We start from the raw sequence: 16,984 nt of genomic DNA, 5'->3' as shown, positions 1-16,984 counted from the left end.
TAACTCATAATTCCATTCTCATAGAGTGACTTCATCTTATCTTTCATGGATTCCACCCTCTAATCTTTGTGAGTTATTACATGGATTCATCATAACTGTCATGTTCTCCCATGTTGTGAAGATGTCTTCTATTCATGTGGTTTTAGGCTAAGCCGTGAGTCTAAATTTAGAGGTTGAGTAGATGGATGTCAAGACTGCTTTTCTTCGTGGTGGTTTAGATGAGTATATTTATATGGGCATCACGAGGGTTCAAATTAAAAAAGAAAACTATGTCTACAAATTAAAAAAAGCTCCAAAACAATAGTGATAGAAAACAAGGGTAGAAAAAAAACTTCTTCAGATCACTGTGTATTCTTCCAAAAGTCCATTGATGATGATTTTATTATCTTATTACTTTATGTGGATGATATGATTATTAATCGTAAGAATATATCCAAAATATAGCCCATAAGAAGCAGCTGAGCAATCATTTGCGATGAAGGATTTGGGACCGACAAAAAAAATCTTATACATTCAAATCTATCGATACGGAGATAGAAAGGAGTTATTTAATCCCAAAAGCAATCTATTGAGAAGGTACTCAAGAGGTTCATGACAGATACAAAAGTGGTTAGTGCTCTTCTTACTAAACACTTTAAATTGAGTACTAGTAAGAGTCCATCTATTGATAAAGAGAGAAAAAAGAGATGTCTTGTATTCGTTACTTTTCTTCAGTTGGTAGTTTAATGTATGCTATAGTTTACACTAGGCCAGATATTGCATGTTGTTGGTACTATTAATAGATTCACTTTCTAATCCTGAAAAAGAATATTGGGATGTAGTGAAATAGATATTAAGGTACTTAAATGGTACTGCAGATTTGAAGTTTTTGGTAGTTGTAATCCTAAACTTGTTTGTTACACATGCTCTAATTTGGGAGGCAATCTTGATAATACAAGATCCACTTTCGGTTTTTTTATCACCTCTGCAGGGGGAGCTATTTTTTAGCAATCTAGACTACAGAAGCACATAACTCTATGTACCACAACATCCGAATATATTGCTATCACCGTATATGCCAATTAATTACTATGTATAAAATAGTATATTAACGATCTTAGCTTTGACCAATAAAGGTACGTCCTATTTTGTGATAATCAGAGTGCTATCTATCTTACCAAACACTCTACATTTTGTCCTAATACCAAACATATAAATATAAAAGTATCATTGGGTAAGAATGGATGTAGAAGAAAAACTATTCGAGGTTGAGAAGATACACACTAATGACAATCCTTCGGATATGCTGATAAAAGCAATGATTGCAGATAAGCATGAGTTCTGCAGAAAATTGGCTGGCATGAAGCCCGCCAATAATTTCTCTACTTAAAGACATATTTGGCCCCTTGGCTGGAGGGGGAGTTTGTTTGGCCCATGCCCATATTATCTTTCCAAAAGCCCAATGGCCTAATCCTATTCTCTTTTGGTTTTTATTCCTATTTAAATTTTGATTTGATTTTTTCTATTTGGAGTTAGTTTTGGCTTTAAGAGAAATCACCACCTATTATCCATAAATAGAGCAACTTTAAAGAATTATTTCATGCTCATTGGTATTGGTCTTTAAAAGACTTTAGCACATAAGAAAGATTTTTGAGGGAGCATACAACAAGAGAGAAGAGAGAAAAAAATAAAGTTCTTTTTGCTATAGATTTTATTCTGATCAGCCAACTTCAAACTACATTCTTGATTTATTCACCGTTGCATCAGACTAAAATTTTGACTGAGTATTTCTAACATCTTATCCTTTAATTTGATCGGTGAAATTGAATTTGGAGGCATGTAGTAACTGATTTTGAGGCCTGAACAATAGCTCTACTTTGTGGTGATTTCTTTTCTTTCATCAATTGGTTTGTTATTGCTCTTGCTATTATTGTTGCTCCATATTTGACACTTATTGTGTAACCAATTTTTTTTTTGTTATAGTGGAGTTTTTTTAATTTTATTTTATGATCTCGTGGTTTTTACCTTTAATTTGAAGGATTTTTCACGTTAACATTTGGTATTTTTATCTCCTCTATTCTCGGAGGCTTACCTTTTCCTCGATATAACATTGGTATCAGAGCGTGGTTCAATACATTTTTCATCTAGTCGGATTAAGTTCTAGCTGCAACCGATTTGACAGTAATCATAATTTTGTCTGAGAAACTTGATCGAAGTGCTACTTATGTCGAGACAAACTTTGTGGTTGGGATTTAGAGATGCGACAAACTGCGTATAAGAAAAGAACTGGATAATCTCTCTGATGTCGCCCAAACTTACACCACAAATATAGGTAGTGAGGAGGTCGATGCAATAATAAAACCCAACACAAATCAAGGTCGAATCCATAGGGAATTAGAATTAGGATTAGGTATATATTTAGTGTAATTGTATGATGTGCCTCAAATTACACTTCCACATTCTTATTTGTTGTTTCTACTTCTACTTTAAGCTATTGATTGCAACTATAAAACTAGAAGACAATATTTTTGGTTTTGGTTATTTTTCGAATGATAAAAGATCTAGGGTGGTGACTTCCACCTAGGTAGTTACCTAACGGGTTGTAAACTCTAGGACAATTTTGATTTGTCGGGGTTGTAATGTAGCACTCACACGCAATTATCCACTCTATATCTCTCGGTAGTTTAAGTGATTTTGCCCAATTTGGCTTTCTCAAGTCCAAATGGGTATTGCAAAAAACAAGTGATATATGCTCAAGTCCAGTCTTACTATCTCTAGATTTGACCCTTTAATTGGGGCTATCAATTTCTTTCGAATTCTTGTTAGCCAAGTTTTTCTAGACTTAGTCTGTCTTTCTCAAGTAGAGACTAAGTCAATTAAGCATGAATCAATGTTTGCAACTATTTTAATTCTGAATTCAAGAAAGAACTAGGCTATATATCACTAACCCAATCACAAATAAGCCCTAAATCAAACACCCATTAAGTACCCACACTAGGGTTGGGCTACAACCTCAGCTAGAAATTTAGCTACTCACGAAAAAAGAAGAAATTAGGATAGAATAAATATTAATTGATTAGGAAAAGAAAATCTAATATTTAGAAGCTAATCTAGTACAATATTACTCAAAACAGTAAAGAAAATGTCTCGGGTGCTCTACACTGATATAATTTAACCTAAAAATGACAAAGGGTTCTATTTATACTAAGCTGAAAATATCTGACAAAAATGCCACTGGAGAGGTTGTGCGGTCGCACAATTCTGTGTGCGGTCCGCACTCTGAACTTGACTGGTCAACTGAGCCTTCTGTGGTTATGCGGCCACACTTCATTTGATTGTGCATGCCGCACAATCTGAGTGCGGCTGCATACTTGAACTTAGACTGGAACATGGAGCTCTGATTCTTCCCTTTTGCGGACCACATAATAGTGAGTGTTGTCGTACTTGTCATCCTGCAGCCGCATAATTATGGTCTGGTCCGCATATCTTTAGTTGATTTGGTCCTTGTCCAAATTTACTCCTTCTTGAGTTGATTTTCATTTCTTTGGATCATATTGCAACACTTCTGCAAGTAAGCACATTTCATTAGTTCTCGGAAATACCTTTAAGCAATTTTGGTCTAAAACAAAAGTAAAAGAGCGTAAATAAATAGTCAAAATCCCTACTTATCAACTCCCCCAAACTTAAGCTTTTGCTTGTCCTCAAGCAAATAAGGTAATTCCCACTTCCACAAGACAAGAACTATTTCAGCTGGCCTAAGGTGAATCAATCGCACATCAATTGGGACCAACACATAACATGTATCAATTATCAACAGTGCAATGATTTTACTTTTTGAGTACAATACTTATAATGTGAAACTAGAGCATCAAGAGTTGACTTTATTCATCAAGGAAGCTCGCTCTTTTATATTGGTCATTGTGGATCCCAACTCCTCCTCCTCTACTCTATGTTAGCATAAATCATAGGAATGTAACACTCAATTCAAGAATTGTGAAAAGCTCGCTCGCCTCTCTCAAAGGAATGTCACAAGTACGACTTTAAGTACCATATGCTTTACCCTTATGTAAATCACCACTAATGCAAGCTCACTCAACTTAAAATCATGTAGGGCTTTTTCGAGATGTAATGAAGGCTTTTTGGATCAAGGTAGGTCTTGAAAATAGAATGGGTTCATCTTTCTTTAAGCACTTTATTTTCTCATTTTGGCTCATACTTTGTCGACTCTTTGAGTCAATTTCTTTTTCCTCGGGGGAATAGAGAGACGTCACGTCACTCCTTCTTGGTCATGACATTCATTTTTCTCCTTTTCTATTTACTCCATGCCTTCCATCATTGTTTTCTTTGAATCCCTTCAACTTTCTATCTTATTCACTTTCTTTTTGACATTTTCTTTTTGTTCTTTCTTTCTTTTCTTTGCCTTCCCTTTTCTTCATTTCTTTCTCTTCTTTGTACCTTCTATCACTATCAAACTCCTCGTCTCTCCACCAAACTTATGTTTTTGCCAATTGTTTCCCAAGATTGCTAAGGAAAGATCAGGTGCCAAGAGAGGGTCATTACAAAATGGATAAAGGCTTGTAAAGTGGTTATTGAAAGAAAAGGAGCTTATGCTTAAATGGGTTGACTAGGGATATCACATTGGTAAGCTATGGAAGATCTCAAATTTTAAATTGGATCAAGGAGACCCTACATCATTTCTCAAGCCAAGCTACACTTAGAATTTTGCCTAGAAAAATATTCGGGGCAAGTTTTAGACTATTAGCACGGGTACTTAAACTTGCAATTCAATACCTCACCTCTCCCGCTGCTGAATTGTTAAAGAGAATCGATTCGAGAGCCCAAAACAACCCTAGTTAAGATTGAGAATCACAAATGGCTCAACAGAACCACTCGATGACTATTTAAGTCAACACAAGAGTCAATAGGTCACAATTAGAGCTATTTTATGCCAATAACTTTGTTTTAACCATAAGGTTGTAGGTAAATGTGTTGGTACCAAGTGAAGCATGCTTGAGATGCTTTTATTTATTACTACTATATTTGCCTAAACATAAAAGAAAATAGACTCAATCCCTTAAGAAGGTTGTCACGCCATCCATTATTGGGAAGAGCCACCTGGTTCATACAAAATCCACCTTTGAAAAGAACCGTGGCATTAAGAAAACCAAAGGCTTATTGATCACCCAAACGTAAAAAAGAAGCTAATAAATCCAAAAGAAATTAATAAAGTAAATAAGTAAGTTATGTCACTAAGAAAGACAAACTAAAGAAGCTACGAAATAAACTATGGAAAGCAAGATAAATGAATATACAAACCGAAGGAAATGAATATATACATAGGGGAAATGAAAATATATATCAAATGGAAGGAAAGAGTATATACATACCAAAGAGAAAATAAAGATAAAAGAAAATTAGTATAAGAGTTATTACAGGCCAAATGTCAATGTCAACCAATCAAAATAGACCACCCCCCGAATAATAATGAGCATTGTCCCCAATGCTTAACAAAAATAAGAACAGGGAAGGGTAGAGAGTTAAGAGAAATCCCTATATGGTCTCAGTCTGCATGGGATCCGCAGCACCCTCGGTCTACTCTACCTGTATCTCATCATCACATGGTTGAGGGACAACAAGGTTGTTGAGCATGTGGATCATCTCCTCAGCAGTGTGGGCAGTCGCAACCGACTCCTCAGATGGCCAACTGTTGCCTCTAGTGCCTCGGGTACTGCTGGCTCCATAAGAAGGTCCAATGGTAGATCTCTGGTAGATATAATCTTGGCAAACTCTTTTCTCAACTTCTCCACTGACTTCTTCGATACCTGAGGCTTTTGCATCTTCTTTGTTTGCTTTCTCAACTCCTCAATCACCTCCCTATTCACCAGTAAGGTCTCCATAATGGTCTTCTGTTTGTCCAGAATCTTCTTCAATGTTTACTCTACTGGAGGTACCAGTGGTGCTACTGGGGCAGAAGACTATGGTGTAACGACACTGGATATGTCAGACAACTTTGAAGTAGCTGCCTGCATACAGTTATTGAGACTCACTAATGTCTAGGAGACTCATAGCGCAGTCTGTGGATAAGTGGATGAAGATGGCACTGTAATGGAGTTGATGGTCTAGCAGATGAAGGTGGTGGCATGGCTGCTGTCCTGGTGGAAGGACCGACTGATGTAGAAGGCATGGCATCTGTGGAAGGCTCAACAGCTAAATTAGTAACTACTACCGTTGGCTCCTCACTGGCCAGCGGAGGTAGTTGCCTTACCCTTGAACTTCGGGTTGTCAGCACCCTGCATGTGGTACCATGAGAAAGGCTTCTTGGCCTTTACTTCTGTATCATATTGCCTTGGCTCCACCTTTTGATCTTTAAAGTATTCTGTGAGAAAGTTTGGTTACACATAGAATCTTTCACCTTTTTGGATATCAAGAGTGATGTTGGTGGACATGATAACACCTACATTGATCGGGTACTCAGCCATAATTGAGGCCACCAAGACTGCTCGAGGAAGTGGGAGGTTGTTCTCGTTTAGGCACGGATCAATACGGCTTCACACAAAGGTCTGCCCTCTTTTTGGTTCAAAGTTTAGGGTGGCCCGGACTATGGAAACCCTTGCTGTGAGCCATGGGGGTGGTGGTCCTTGAGTAGCAAAAATCTCAGCTAACCGTAGGCGAGTTGCATCACCCATAGCCATCTTTTCCAAGTATTGGACTGCTTCCACTTCTTCAAATCCCACTTATGCATTCAAAGCATATGAGTCAAATTTGACTTTCAGGTTTCTCACTTTTGTAACCTTGGTACCCTTCTTAATATGAGCTACATTGGCATAAATTCTTTAACCAGGTGCTCATTTGGATCGATGACACTGTGGGTGAATAATTTCCAGCCCTTTAGCTCCCGAAATTGTCAAAGAACATTAGGGTTGTGAGTGCCCAAATCCTTCATCAAGAAGTGTCGCTCAAGTGTGAGCGATCTCTGGGGCCACCACTCTCTAAACCTATTGAAGGCAGTCAAGCTGACGAATCTATCTTCCCACATCTCTCTTCTCCTCGACCTCTCTAAACCCCCCACTGTAGTATCAACCCCTCTACCATCATTCGGGACATCATTTACATTAGTTGGTGCAGCCGGGGCATGCAAAATCTTGACTACCTGCCTCTGAACCCTCAAAAGAACTAGCTGAGGTGGAGGATTCGTCACGGAGTTGGTATCTCCCTTGAACTTGTTGTGATCGGGCTTTCGGTTGTGGTAGGTTACTTTTGCCTCCACCGCAACCTCGAGAGGGTTCTGCCCTCCCTTTTGATGTATTTCCTATACCACATGATCTAACCATTGTCTGTAATGCATAATAATAGGAATCAATTAGAGTTTTAATTCATAGATGCATGCATAACAATTGTAGGAAATCAGACTTAGAAGAGGCAGTGCAGACCGCACAAAAGTGAGTGCAGCCGCAGATATCCGAGTGCGGACCGCACAATTTCACAGTGCGTCCGCACAACCAAAACTGCGGACCGCACAATTTTGAGAGCGGTCGCACAACCCAGGTTCAAACTACCGGGTCCTCTAATCATTTAGCAGTGCGGACCGCATATATTTGAGTGTCGTCCGTACAATTAAAGCACATAGAAGACCTAACATAAAGAACTGTGGACCGCACAAAAGTGTGTGCGACCGCACAGTTTGAATTTCATGCGGCAGTAAACTGGGGTTCATGCAAGTTTTCACAAATTAGACATGGTTTGCACAAATTGGCAAGCTTAGTGGTCTACCCAATCCCTAATTAACATATACGAAGCTACCCACATGATTTTAAAGCACATATTAAGCACATTTGACATTTATAGGACTAAAAATAACTAAACTAATCAAAGAAAACAAGAACAAAAATTTAAAAGAAAGAACAAAAATCTAACATGGATTGAACATACCACTAGTGAATGATGTAGGTATGAACCTAACTTGATGAAATGAGGGAAGATTTAGAGCTAATGGAGTTTGCACTGTGTTTGCTTAGGGCTTGGGAATGCAGAGATCGAAAAGTGTGAATAGTGACTGGAAGTGCTATTTATAGGTTGATCGAGTCGGGCCCAAACTTACCTGAGTATTGCCGCATAATTTTGAGTGCGGTTCGCACTCCTTACCTGTACCTTTGAAGAAGTTCTATAGTCCGCGCAAAAGTGACTGCGGCTGCAGAATTTATGCGGACTGCACAATTTTATGTGCGGCCGCAAATTGTTAAGGAATTCGATAGGTCAAACATCAGAGAGCATGCATTTTTGATCTTCTAGTTGTGCAACCACACACAGAATTGTGCGGCCGTAGAGTGATTGTGCGGTCCACACTTTTGGGACACTTAGCCAATTTTTCTTGCATAGTTCCTGCAATGCAAACCCATTCCTACATACACTTCAAAGCTAATTAGCACAAAACAAAGCCTATCTAATCTAGAGAAGAAAACCAAGAAAAAAAAACATATGGGTTGCCTCCCAAGAAGTGTCTGATTTAACGTTGCGGCACGACGGAAATTACCAATTATTTGAAATAAAGAACCGTCACAATGTGGCCAACATCAACCTTGACATGATAATGTTTAACCTGGTACTCATTGACTCTAAACATGTCATCATTCTTATTTTTCAAATCTAGAGCACCAAAGGGGGTTGCATTCACCAATTCAAAGGGGCCACTCCATTTTGACTTCAACTTGCCCGGAAACATCCGTAATCGGGAATTGAACAATACCACTAGATCACCTTCTTTAAACTCCTTGTTGTGGATGTACTTGTTATGGAGGTACTTCATCTTCTCCCCTTAAAGGGACGAACTTGTGTGGGCATGATACCAGAATTCATCATGCTCATTCAAATGTGCCACTCTTAGGTTTGCAGCGACATCCCACTCAAGGTTCAACTTCTTCAAAGTCCACATGGCCTTATGCTCAAGTTCTACTGAAAGATGATACGCCTTCCCAAACACCAATCGATATGGAGACATCTCAATCGGTGTCTTGTAGGCCGTCCTATAAGCCCAAAGAGCATCATCAAGTTTTCTTGACCAATCCATCCGGTTGGCATTCGCAGTCTTTGACAAAATACTCTTGATCTCCCGGTTGGAGACTTCAACTTTTCCGCTTGCTTGAGGATGGTATGGGGTCGAGACTTTGTGAGTGACACCATACTTGTGAGTAAGGTATCAAAAACCTTGTTGCAAAAATGCGAACCCCTATTACTAAAAATGGCCCTTGGGGTACCAAACCTCGTGAAGATATTCTGTTTCAAGAATGCCACCACACTTCGAGCTTCATTGTTGGGTAAAACCACGGCTTCAACCCATTTTAACACATAGCCCAGAACTACCAAAATGTAAGTGTTCCCACAAAAGCTCACGAACGGTCCCATAAAATCAATACCCTAAACATCAAAGATATCAATTTCCAAGATGGTAGTGAGGGCATGTCATTCTTCTTAGAAATCCCATCGGCCCTTTGACATTCATCACAATGCTTGACTAGATCACTAGCGTCCTTGTAGAGAGTAGGCCAATATAATCCATAACTCAACACTTTTGTAGCCGTTCTCGCTCCACCATCGTGACCACCATACGGTGAAAAGTGGTAAGCCTCAAGAATTTCTATTTGTTCTTCCTCCAGCACACATCATCGGATCACCCCATCGGTACATATCCGGAAAAGATACGGCTCATTCAACTAATAGTCAAGGCAATCATGTTTGAGCTTCTTCCTTTAGTTTGAAGAGAACTCATTCGGTACAATGCCGCTCACAAGATAATTGGCTAAAGCGGCAAACCACGACATCTCGGTCATTGAAATGGCTAGAAATTGCTCTTCGGGGAAGGAATCATTGATCTTAAGGCCGTCATGTGGCCTCCGTTCTCCTTCAATTGGGACAAGTGGTCCGCCACTTGATTTTTACTACCTTTGCGGTCTTGAATCTCTAGATCAAACTCTTGCAATAGAATCACTCACCACATTAATATTGCCTTAGAATCTTTCTTGCTTATCAAATATCGAAGCACCGCATGGTCGTTGTGAACAATCACCTTTGTTCCCATCAAATACGGGCAGAACTTCTCCATAGCAAAGACAATAACAAGTAGCTCGTTTTCGGTCACTGTGTAGTTGACTTGGGCATCATTCATGGTCTTGCTAGCATAGTAGACTGGATGGAAGATTTTGTTGATACGTTGCCCCAAAACTGCTCCAACCTCCACATCACTAGCGTCACACATGAGCTCGAAAGGTAAGATCCAATCTAGTGCGGTGATAACAAGAGTAGTAGTCAACTAGAACTTTAGCAATTCGAATGCCTTCATACAATCTTCATTGAAATGGAACTTGGCATCCTTCTCCAAAAGTTTAGACAAAGGATTTACCATCTTGGAAAATTCCTTGATGAATCGGCGATAGAAACCTGCATGACCCAAGAAGCTCCTCACTCCCTTCACGGATGTAGGGGAGGGAGTTTGGAGATCACCTCAGTTTTGGCCTTGTCAACCTCAATACCATGCTTTGAAATTTTGTGGCCAAGGACAATGCCTTCCTCGACCATGAAGTGACGTTTTTCCCAATTCAACACCAAAATATTCTCTTCACATTTAGCCAAGACCCTATCCAAATTGTTCAAGCAATCCTCAAAAGAATTCCCAACTAGGGAATAATCATCCATGAAAACCTCAAGAATATCCTCTATCATGTCAGTGAAAATAGTCATCACACACCGTTGAAAGGTTATCGGTGCATAACAAAAACCAAATGGCATCCGCGAGAATGCGAAAGCACCATAGGGACAAGTGAAAGTGGTCTTCTCTTGGTCCTCAAGAGCAATAAGAATTTGATTATAGCTGGAGTATGCATCAAGAAAGCAATAAAAAGCACGTCCGTCCAACCTATCAAGCATTTGATCAAGAAATGGAAGTGGGAAATGATCTTTCTGAGTGACTTTGTTGAGCTTCCTATAGTCCATGCACACTCTCCACCCGGTGACGGTTCTTGTGGGGATCAATTCATTCTTTTCATTTGTTACCATAGTCACGCCCCTTTTCTTTGGGACACATTGTACCGGAGAGGTCCACGAGCTATCAAAAATGGGGTAAACAACCCCGGGATCCAACTACTTGATTATCTCCTTCTTCACCATCTCTTGCATTGCTTAATTTAGACTCCTTTGATGTTCAATGGAGGGTTTGGCACCCTTCCCCAAAATAATCTTCTGCATGCAAAAAGTGGGGCTTATGTCCCGAATATCCGCCAATGTCCAATCGATTGCTCTCTTCCTCCTTTGTAGCACCTCCAATATGGACTCTACCTGCATGTTAGTTAACCAATAAAGTAGAAGAAGGGCCAAGGAATTCATACCTGAGATGTGGAGGCAATGGCTTTAACTCCAAAGTTGGAAGCTCCTCGATTGAGGTCTTTATTGGAGGAGTCTTCCGATTTTCAAGATCCAAAGATAGCTTGCGGGGTTCATAAGTCTATGACCATATTCTTTGCAATGCATTTACACACTCTACATAGCCTTCTTTCTCCTCAAGATCATCAAGATTGAGCAAAACGACTTCCAAATTATCCTCAACATTCATTGTGGCACTAGCCTCATCAATAATCACGTCACTGACCAAATCCATGAATGAACAAACTTTATAACTATTTGGTTGCCTCATTGATTTGCACACATAGAAGGCCACATTTTCTTCACCCACCTGGAAAGTGAGCTCACCGGCTTCCACATCAACAAGATCATTCCCCGTAGCAAGGAAAGGTCTACTCAAAATGATAGGCACCTCATAGTCCAATTCACAATCAAGAATCACAAAGTCCACTGGGAGGATGAACTTGTCGACTCGAACCAACACATCATCAATAATGCCCAAAGGTTTCTCCATTGTACGATCCACCATTTGCAACCTCATTGATGTGGGTCTTGGTTTCCCAATTCCCAAAGTTTTGAACACCGAGTAGGGCATCAAGTTGATACTCGCCCCTAGATCACATAAAGCTTTGGCAAAGCCGGCACACCCAATAGAACAAGGGATTGTGAAAGCGCTCAGATCTTCCAACTTAGGAGCCATTGAGTGCACAATTGCACTCACTTGATGTATCATCTTAATTGTTTCACAATTCATCGATCTCTTCTTGGTTACCAAGTCCTTAATAAATTTTGCATATCCCGGCATTTGTTCCAAGGCCTCAACCAACGACACATTAATAGACAAACTCTTCATCATATCAATAAACTTTTTGAATTGGTTCTCATTATTTTACTTTGCAAGCCTTTGAGGGTATGGAGGAGGAGGCCTTGGCATTGGTGCCTTAGCCTTTGGCACTACCGGTTCAGGCATGTCGATCACGTATTCCCTAGACGGGTTCACTTCTTCTTGCCTCTCCTCCACACTTTCATCAATATCAATTCTCACTTCTTCATTAGCTTGAACCACATTTCTTGGGATTTCATCTTCTTGAACCATAACATCTTCATCCATAATTCTTCTTTGATTAGAAGTGGTTGCATCTCCACCTTTTCCACTTCTTGTAGTCACGGCCATAGCGTGTCCCGTATTATTCCCACCTTTCGGATTCACCACCGTATCACTTGGTAGTGCCCCCTTAGGACGAGTGTTCAAAGTTTGCGAGATTTGTCCCAATTGAACTTCCAAATTGCGGATTGAAGTATTGTGAGAGGCTAATTGAGCATCGGAGTCGGCATTATTTTCCATCATCTGTTTAAACATGTTCTCAATTCTACACATATCATTGTTAGAAGAGCTCGGACCTTGAGGAGGATACAAAGGTGGGTTGCTCGGTTGTTGGAACATCGAGGGCCTTTGAAACCCGTCCCCCGGTTGTTGTTGTTGTTGTTCCACCCTCCTTGGTTATTGACTCCCCAATTGCTTTGATTATTGCCGCCCCAATTTCCTTGATGATTACTGTAGACATGTGATTTTTGACCCTCCCTAAGATTTTTTGTATTTTAGCATGTAAATATTTAATTTAGATCTAATAGCGCTATTTCAACTAATTTTGACCCTTTTACTTTATTTTATTACAAGAAAAATGTGAATTACAAAAAAAATAGTTTCATTAATAGTTTGTAGTCATTTTAATTTTGAAAAAAATACCAAAAATAGTTTTGTTTTAACGGCCAGTCTTATTTTAATAGTTATTTTACTTACGTAGAATTAATTAATAAATGAGATCGTATTTTTAGTCTCGTTCGCGGAGAAAGAATAAAATTTAGGTTCAAACGATTCATTTTTAGGCCTAGTTTTCGGATCTAGCCTATAATTTTTAAGTCCATACCCCTTAACCTAAAAAACTCTACAAGAACTTAGACCTATATACACACAACCATCAGCCGTTTGGGAAAAGAACCTAACGTCTAATGAGCTAAAAAATAGACACAAAATATGCCTAAGACTCTAGGATCTCTACACACACAATCAGCACCATTTTCAGCAAAAATCAAGAACCCCACCCCCCGTCGAGTCATCTTCCTTCTTCAGCCAAAACAGACCCGCCATTACACCCAAACAACCCCAGCCGGCGACCACTCTCATACCCCCCCCCCCATATCGACCAGATCTGAAAAATCTTCGCCCGGAGATTCAAGCTCTGATGCCGGAGGTCTTCGGTATTGTTTCTGTGTTAACGCCATGGAAGTAACGTTAAGTGTCTCAAGTTATTCATCTTCTCCAGCGAATAACGCCGCTGCTGCCGTTCGTTACTAATTGGATCTTTGTTTGTGGAATATAGACTGGTTATTGCCGTTTATTTGTGATTGACCTTGTGTCTTTGAATTCGACGTCTCCCTTAAGGTTGGCTGGCCGAAGAATGTCATTTCCGGTGACCTTCAATGGGCTAACTAAGTTCCGTCGATCTTGTGTTTCTGGAATTTCAAGTTAGGATTTCTCTGTGCCTCACTCAATTTCTTGTCAAAGCCGAGGTGGTTTCGATTCACATGAGTCCAGTGAAGTACAATTTGTAAGGTTTGCCGATCGAGATCTCTGGTCGCAAGTTCACCTGCTCGTTTTAAGATTTATTAGGTGTTCTTTCATTAATACAGTCTTTCAAAGAGAGTGCAGGAGTAAAGGTGCATTTTTCAAACCTTTATCTTATTTCATCTCATTATTCTAGTTTGGTGAAGGATTTAAATTGGATTGGTATTCTGTTATGTTGGTTTGATTGAATGGGATTGTTCGCATTTGAGTTTAAAAATGGCAATTGGAATTATTTATTGTAGCAAGTATCTCATGTGGAATAGCGAGGAGGAAAGTAGCGCATATATTTTTGCACATTTTATTTTGTAGTTTAGCTTCTCTATTAGCGTAAATCTTGCTTTAACTGCATTTGTTGGCAGATGTGTAATTTCTGCATAGGAAAAACAACTTGTATTCAAACCGTTAATCCTAAATCGTGTGGGGTTAATCGATGTTATTTGAGGTTTGGGGCCTTGTTGGTTTACAAGACTTGGTTTAAAAAGCCTACTGGAAATGTTTAAAAAGACTTGGTTTAAAAAGCCTACTCTTCAAGCTCTCGTTTTGTTTGTTTAATTAATGGATATCGTAGCTTGCTTTAGGCGCGATTTGATCTATCATTGTGATTGTGGACGCGTTCGCATGATATAATTACAATTCTAAAAACCAATTCGGAGTATGCGTCCGCAACTTCGATCAAATCTTCTTAATAATAAAATTGGTTTTCATTGGCTACTAATTTAATTTAGTTTACATAGTCCGAGGTGTGCCATCCACGATTTAATCAAACATGGACCTCGTATTAATTTCATAACAAAAATATAAAAATGACAAATGCTCGGAGTTGTTTTAGGCCCGTTTAATATACCATCGTGATTGCATACACGTTCGCGTGACATGATTACGATTTTAAAAATAAAACTGGAGTATGCGTTCGCGCAACTTTGGCCAAAGTTTTCTTAATAATAATAAAGCATTATTAATTGTGGATATGTACGCGTGACATGATTTTTGGCGCGCCAAACAAATGGGTACACATGCGTGTGAACTGTTTCAAGATAATTTCTTAATTAAAAGAAGTAAATGCACATAGGTTCTAAAATGAGTAATTAGACAATTTAATAAGCCAAGTATGATCAAAGCGAACGTGCTAGAACCACGGAACTTGGGAGTGCCTAACACCTTCTCCTGGGTTAACAGAATTTCTTACCCGGATTTCTGTGTTTCGTAGAAATTAATACAGGGTCAAACTTCCTCGATTCGGGATTTTAAACCGGTGACCTGGGACACCATAAATTATCCCAGGTGGAGACTCTGAATTTAAATAATTAATCTCATTTCGATTGTCACTTAAATTGGAAAAACTCTCTTATACCCCTTCCGGGGGTAGGAAAAAGGAGGTGTGACAGCTCTGACGACTTTGTTGGGGAAACGAACCCAGAATCTCTGGTTCAGGGTTTAAGAATTCGAGCTTGTTAAAATTATTTTTACTTGGCTTCATTTATTGTTAATATTACTGTATTCTGTGAACCTTTGTGCTAAATGCTACCTGTTTACCGCTTTAATATTGTTTGAATTGTATATAACTGTCCTCTTACGCCACCCCTCTGAGTCTTCTGAAAATGGTGCACACGTTTGCGTGACCCACTTTTTCTGTAGAAATTATACCAAATAGAACGAGGCTGGGCTAGCAACAACACCGGGTAGACTTTAGTGCTCCCGGTACGTTGCCCCGTCTTAGGCCCCAGTTGTCCGCTCGGGTAACCCAAGACTAGAACACAACCCAGAATTTAAACCTAGAAAAACACAGCCTCATGCCGGATCCCTAGTAGGAACGTTTGTTTGCGTCATCTGCATTTGACGTTGGGGACTCCACACAGGAGTTGGGTCCGTCTAGGACAGGTGTACCTAAAATAACAGACCATCTTGATGCATCCTATGTGCTACATGTTGCATTTCTTCAAAGGTAAAAAGGTCATTTGGCTGACCAATGATAGTTGAAGGCAAATGAAAAAAGGGAAAAAGAAAAAGAGAGCGTGAAGTGCAAAAATAAAGCAAGTAGGGCCCAGTTATATTTTGTTTCACTTTTTTGTTAAGAAAAAAAACATGAAAAAAAAAATTTTGGTATAATTTCTACAAAAAACAAAAATCAACTAGCTACTACGAATAAGCAAAAATAAAAATCAAACTACTCAATCATCTTTAACCACGGATCCATCACCGATCAAGTGGTCTATTTTCCCTTCAGGGTGCTCAAAGAAATCTGACATATCCAAGTGGGTGATGTCAAATTCATTATTATAGACAAAATTAGCTTCAGAGCCTTTATTCTTTAGAGACGCTTGATAAAGCTCAAACAAATGTCTTGGTACACGACAAATATTTGCCCAATGCCCTTTTCCACCGCAACGGTAACATTCAGTTTCTGAACCATTTGCCTTTGGCCTCTCATCTTTCCCTTTCCACTTTTGGTGGTTATTTTTCTTTGGGGGGTGATTAACACCAGGAAAATTTCTTCCTTGTCCACGGCCACGGCAATGACCACGACCACGAATAGGGCCACGGCCTTTTCCACACTTAGCATAATGGGAATACACATCATCCACTTCAGGCAATGGTGTAGACCCAGTGGGTCGATTTTCATGATTTCTCATGAGCAAGTCATTGTTTCGCTCAGCCACAAGGAGAAGAGAAATCAGCTCAGAGTACTTCTTGAAACCTTTCTCTCTGTACTGCTGTTGCAGAACCATATTGGAGGCATGAAACATTGTAAACGTTTTTTCAAGCATATCATAATCAGTGATAGTATCTCCACAGAGTTTCAATGTAGAAGTAATTCTGAACATCGCAGAATTATATTCAGAAACAGACTTAAAGTCTTGGAGCCTAAGATGAGCCCAATCATATCGTGTTTGTGGAAGAGTGACCAACTTTAAGTTGTCATATCTTTCCTTTAAGTCATTCCACAAAACAAGTGGATCTTTGACTGTGAGATATTCTATTTTCAACTCTTCA

General features: G+C 39.4%; 2 protein-coding genes across 2 annotated transcripts; both read right to left on the bottom strand.

Moving 5' to 3' along the window:
• Window positions 1-11,470: 11,470 nt before the first annotated feature.
• LOC138890069 (uncharacterized) lies at window positions 11,471-12,172 on the bottom strand. Its single transcript, XM_070173420.1, has one exon. The coding sequence runs from the start codon at window positions 12,170-12,172 to the stop codon at window positions 11,471-11,473; it is 702 nt and encodes a 233-aa protein (XP_070029521.1).
• A 3,989-nt stretch (window positions 12,173-16,161) lies between these two features.
• Window positions 16,162-16,737, bottom strand: LOC138890068 (uncharacterized). The gene has a single exon (XM_070173419.1). It carries the CDS (start codon window positions 16,735-16,737, stop codon window positions 16,162-16,164), a length of 576 nt encoding a protein of 191 aa, XP_070029520.1.
• Window positions 16,738-16,984: the final 247 nt, after the last annotated feature.

The sequence above is a fragment of the Nicotiana sylvestris genome, chromosome 4 (genome assembly GCF_000393655.2).
Source record: "Nicotiana sylvestris chromosome 4, ASM39365v2, whole genome shotgun sequence".
NCBI classification, from domain to species: Eukaryota; Viridiplantae; Streptophyta; class Magnoliopsida; order Solanales; family Solanaceae; genus Nicotiana; species Nicotiana sylvestris.
This window is presented reverse-complemented; position numbering and strand designations above follow the sequence as displayed.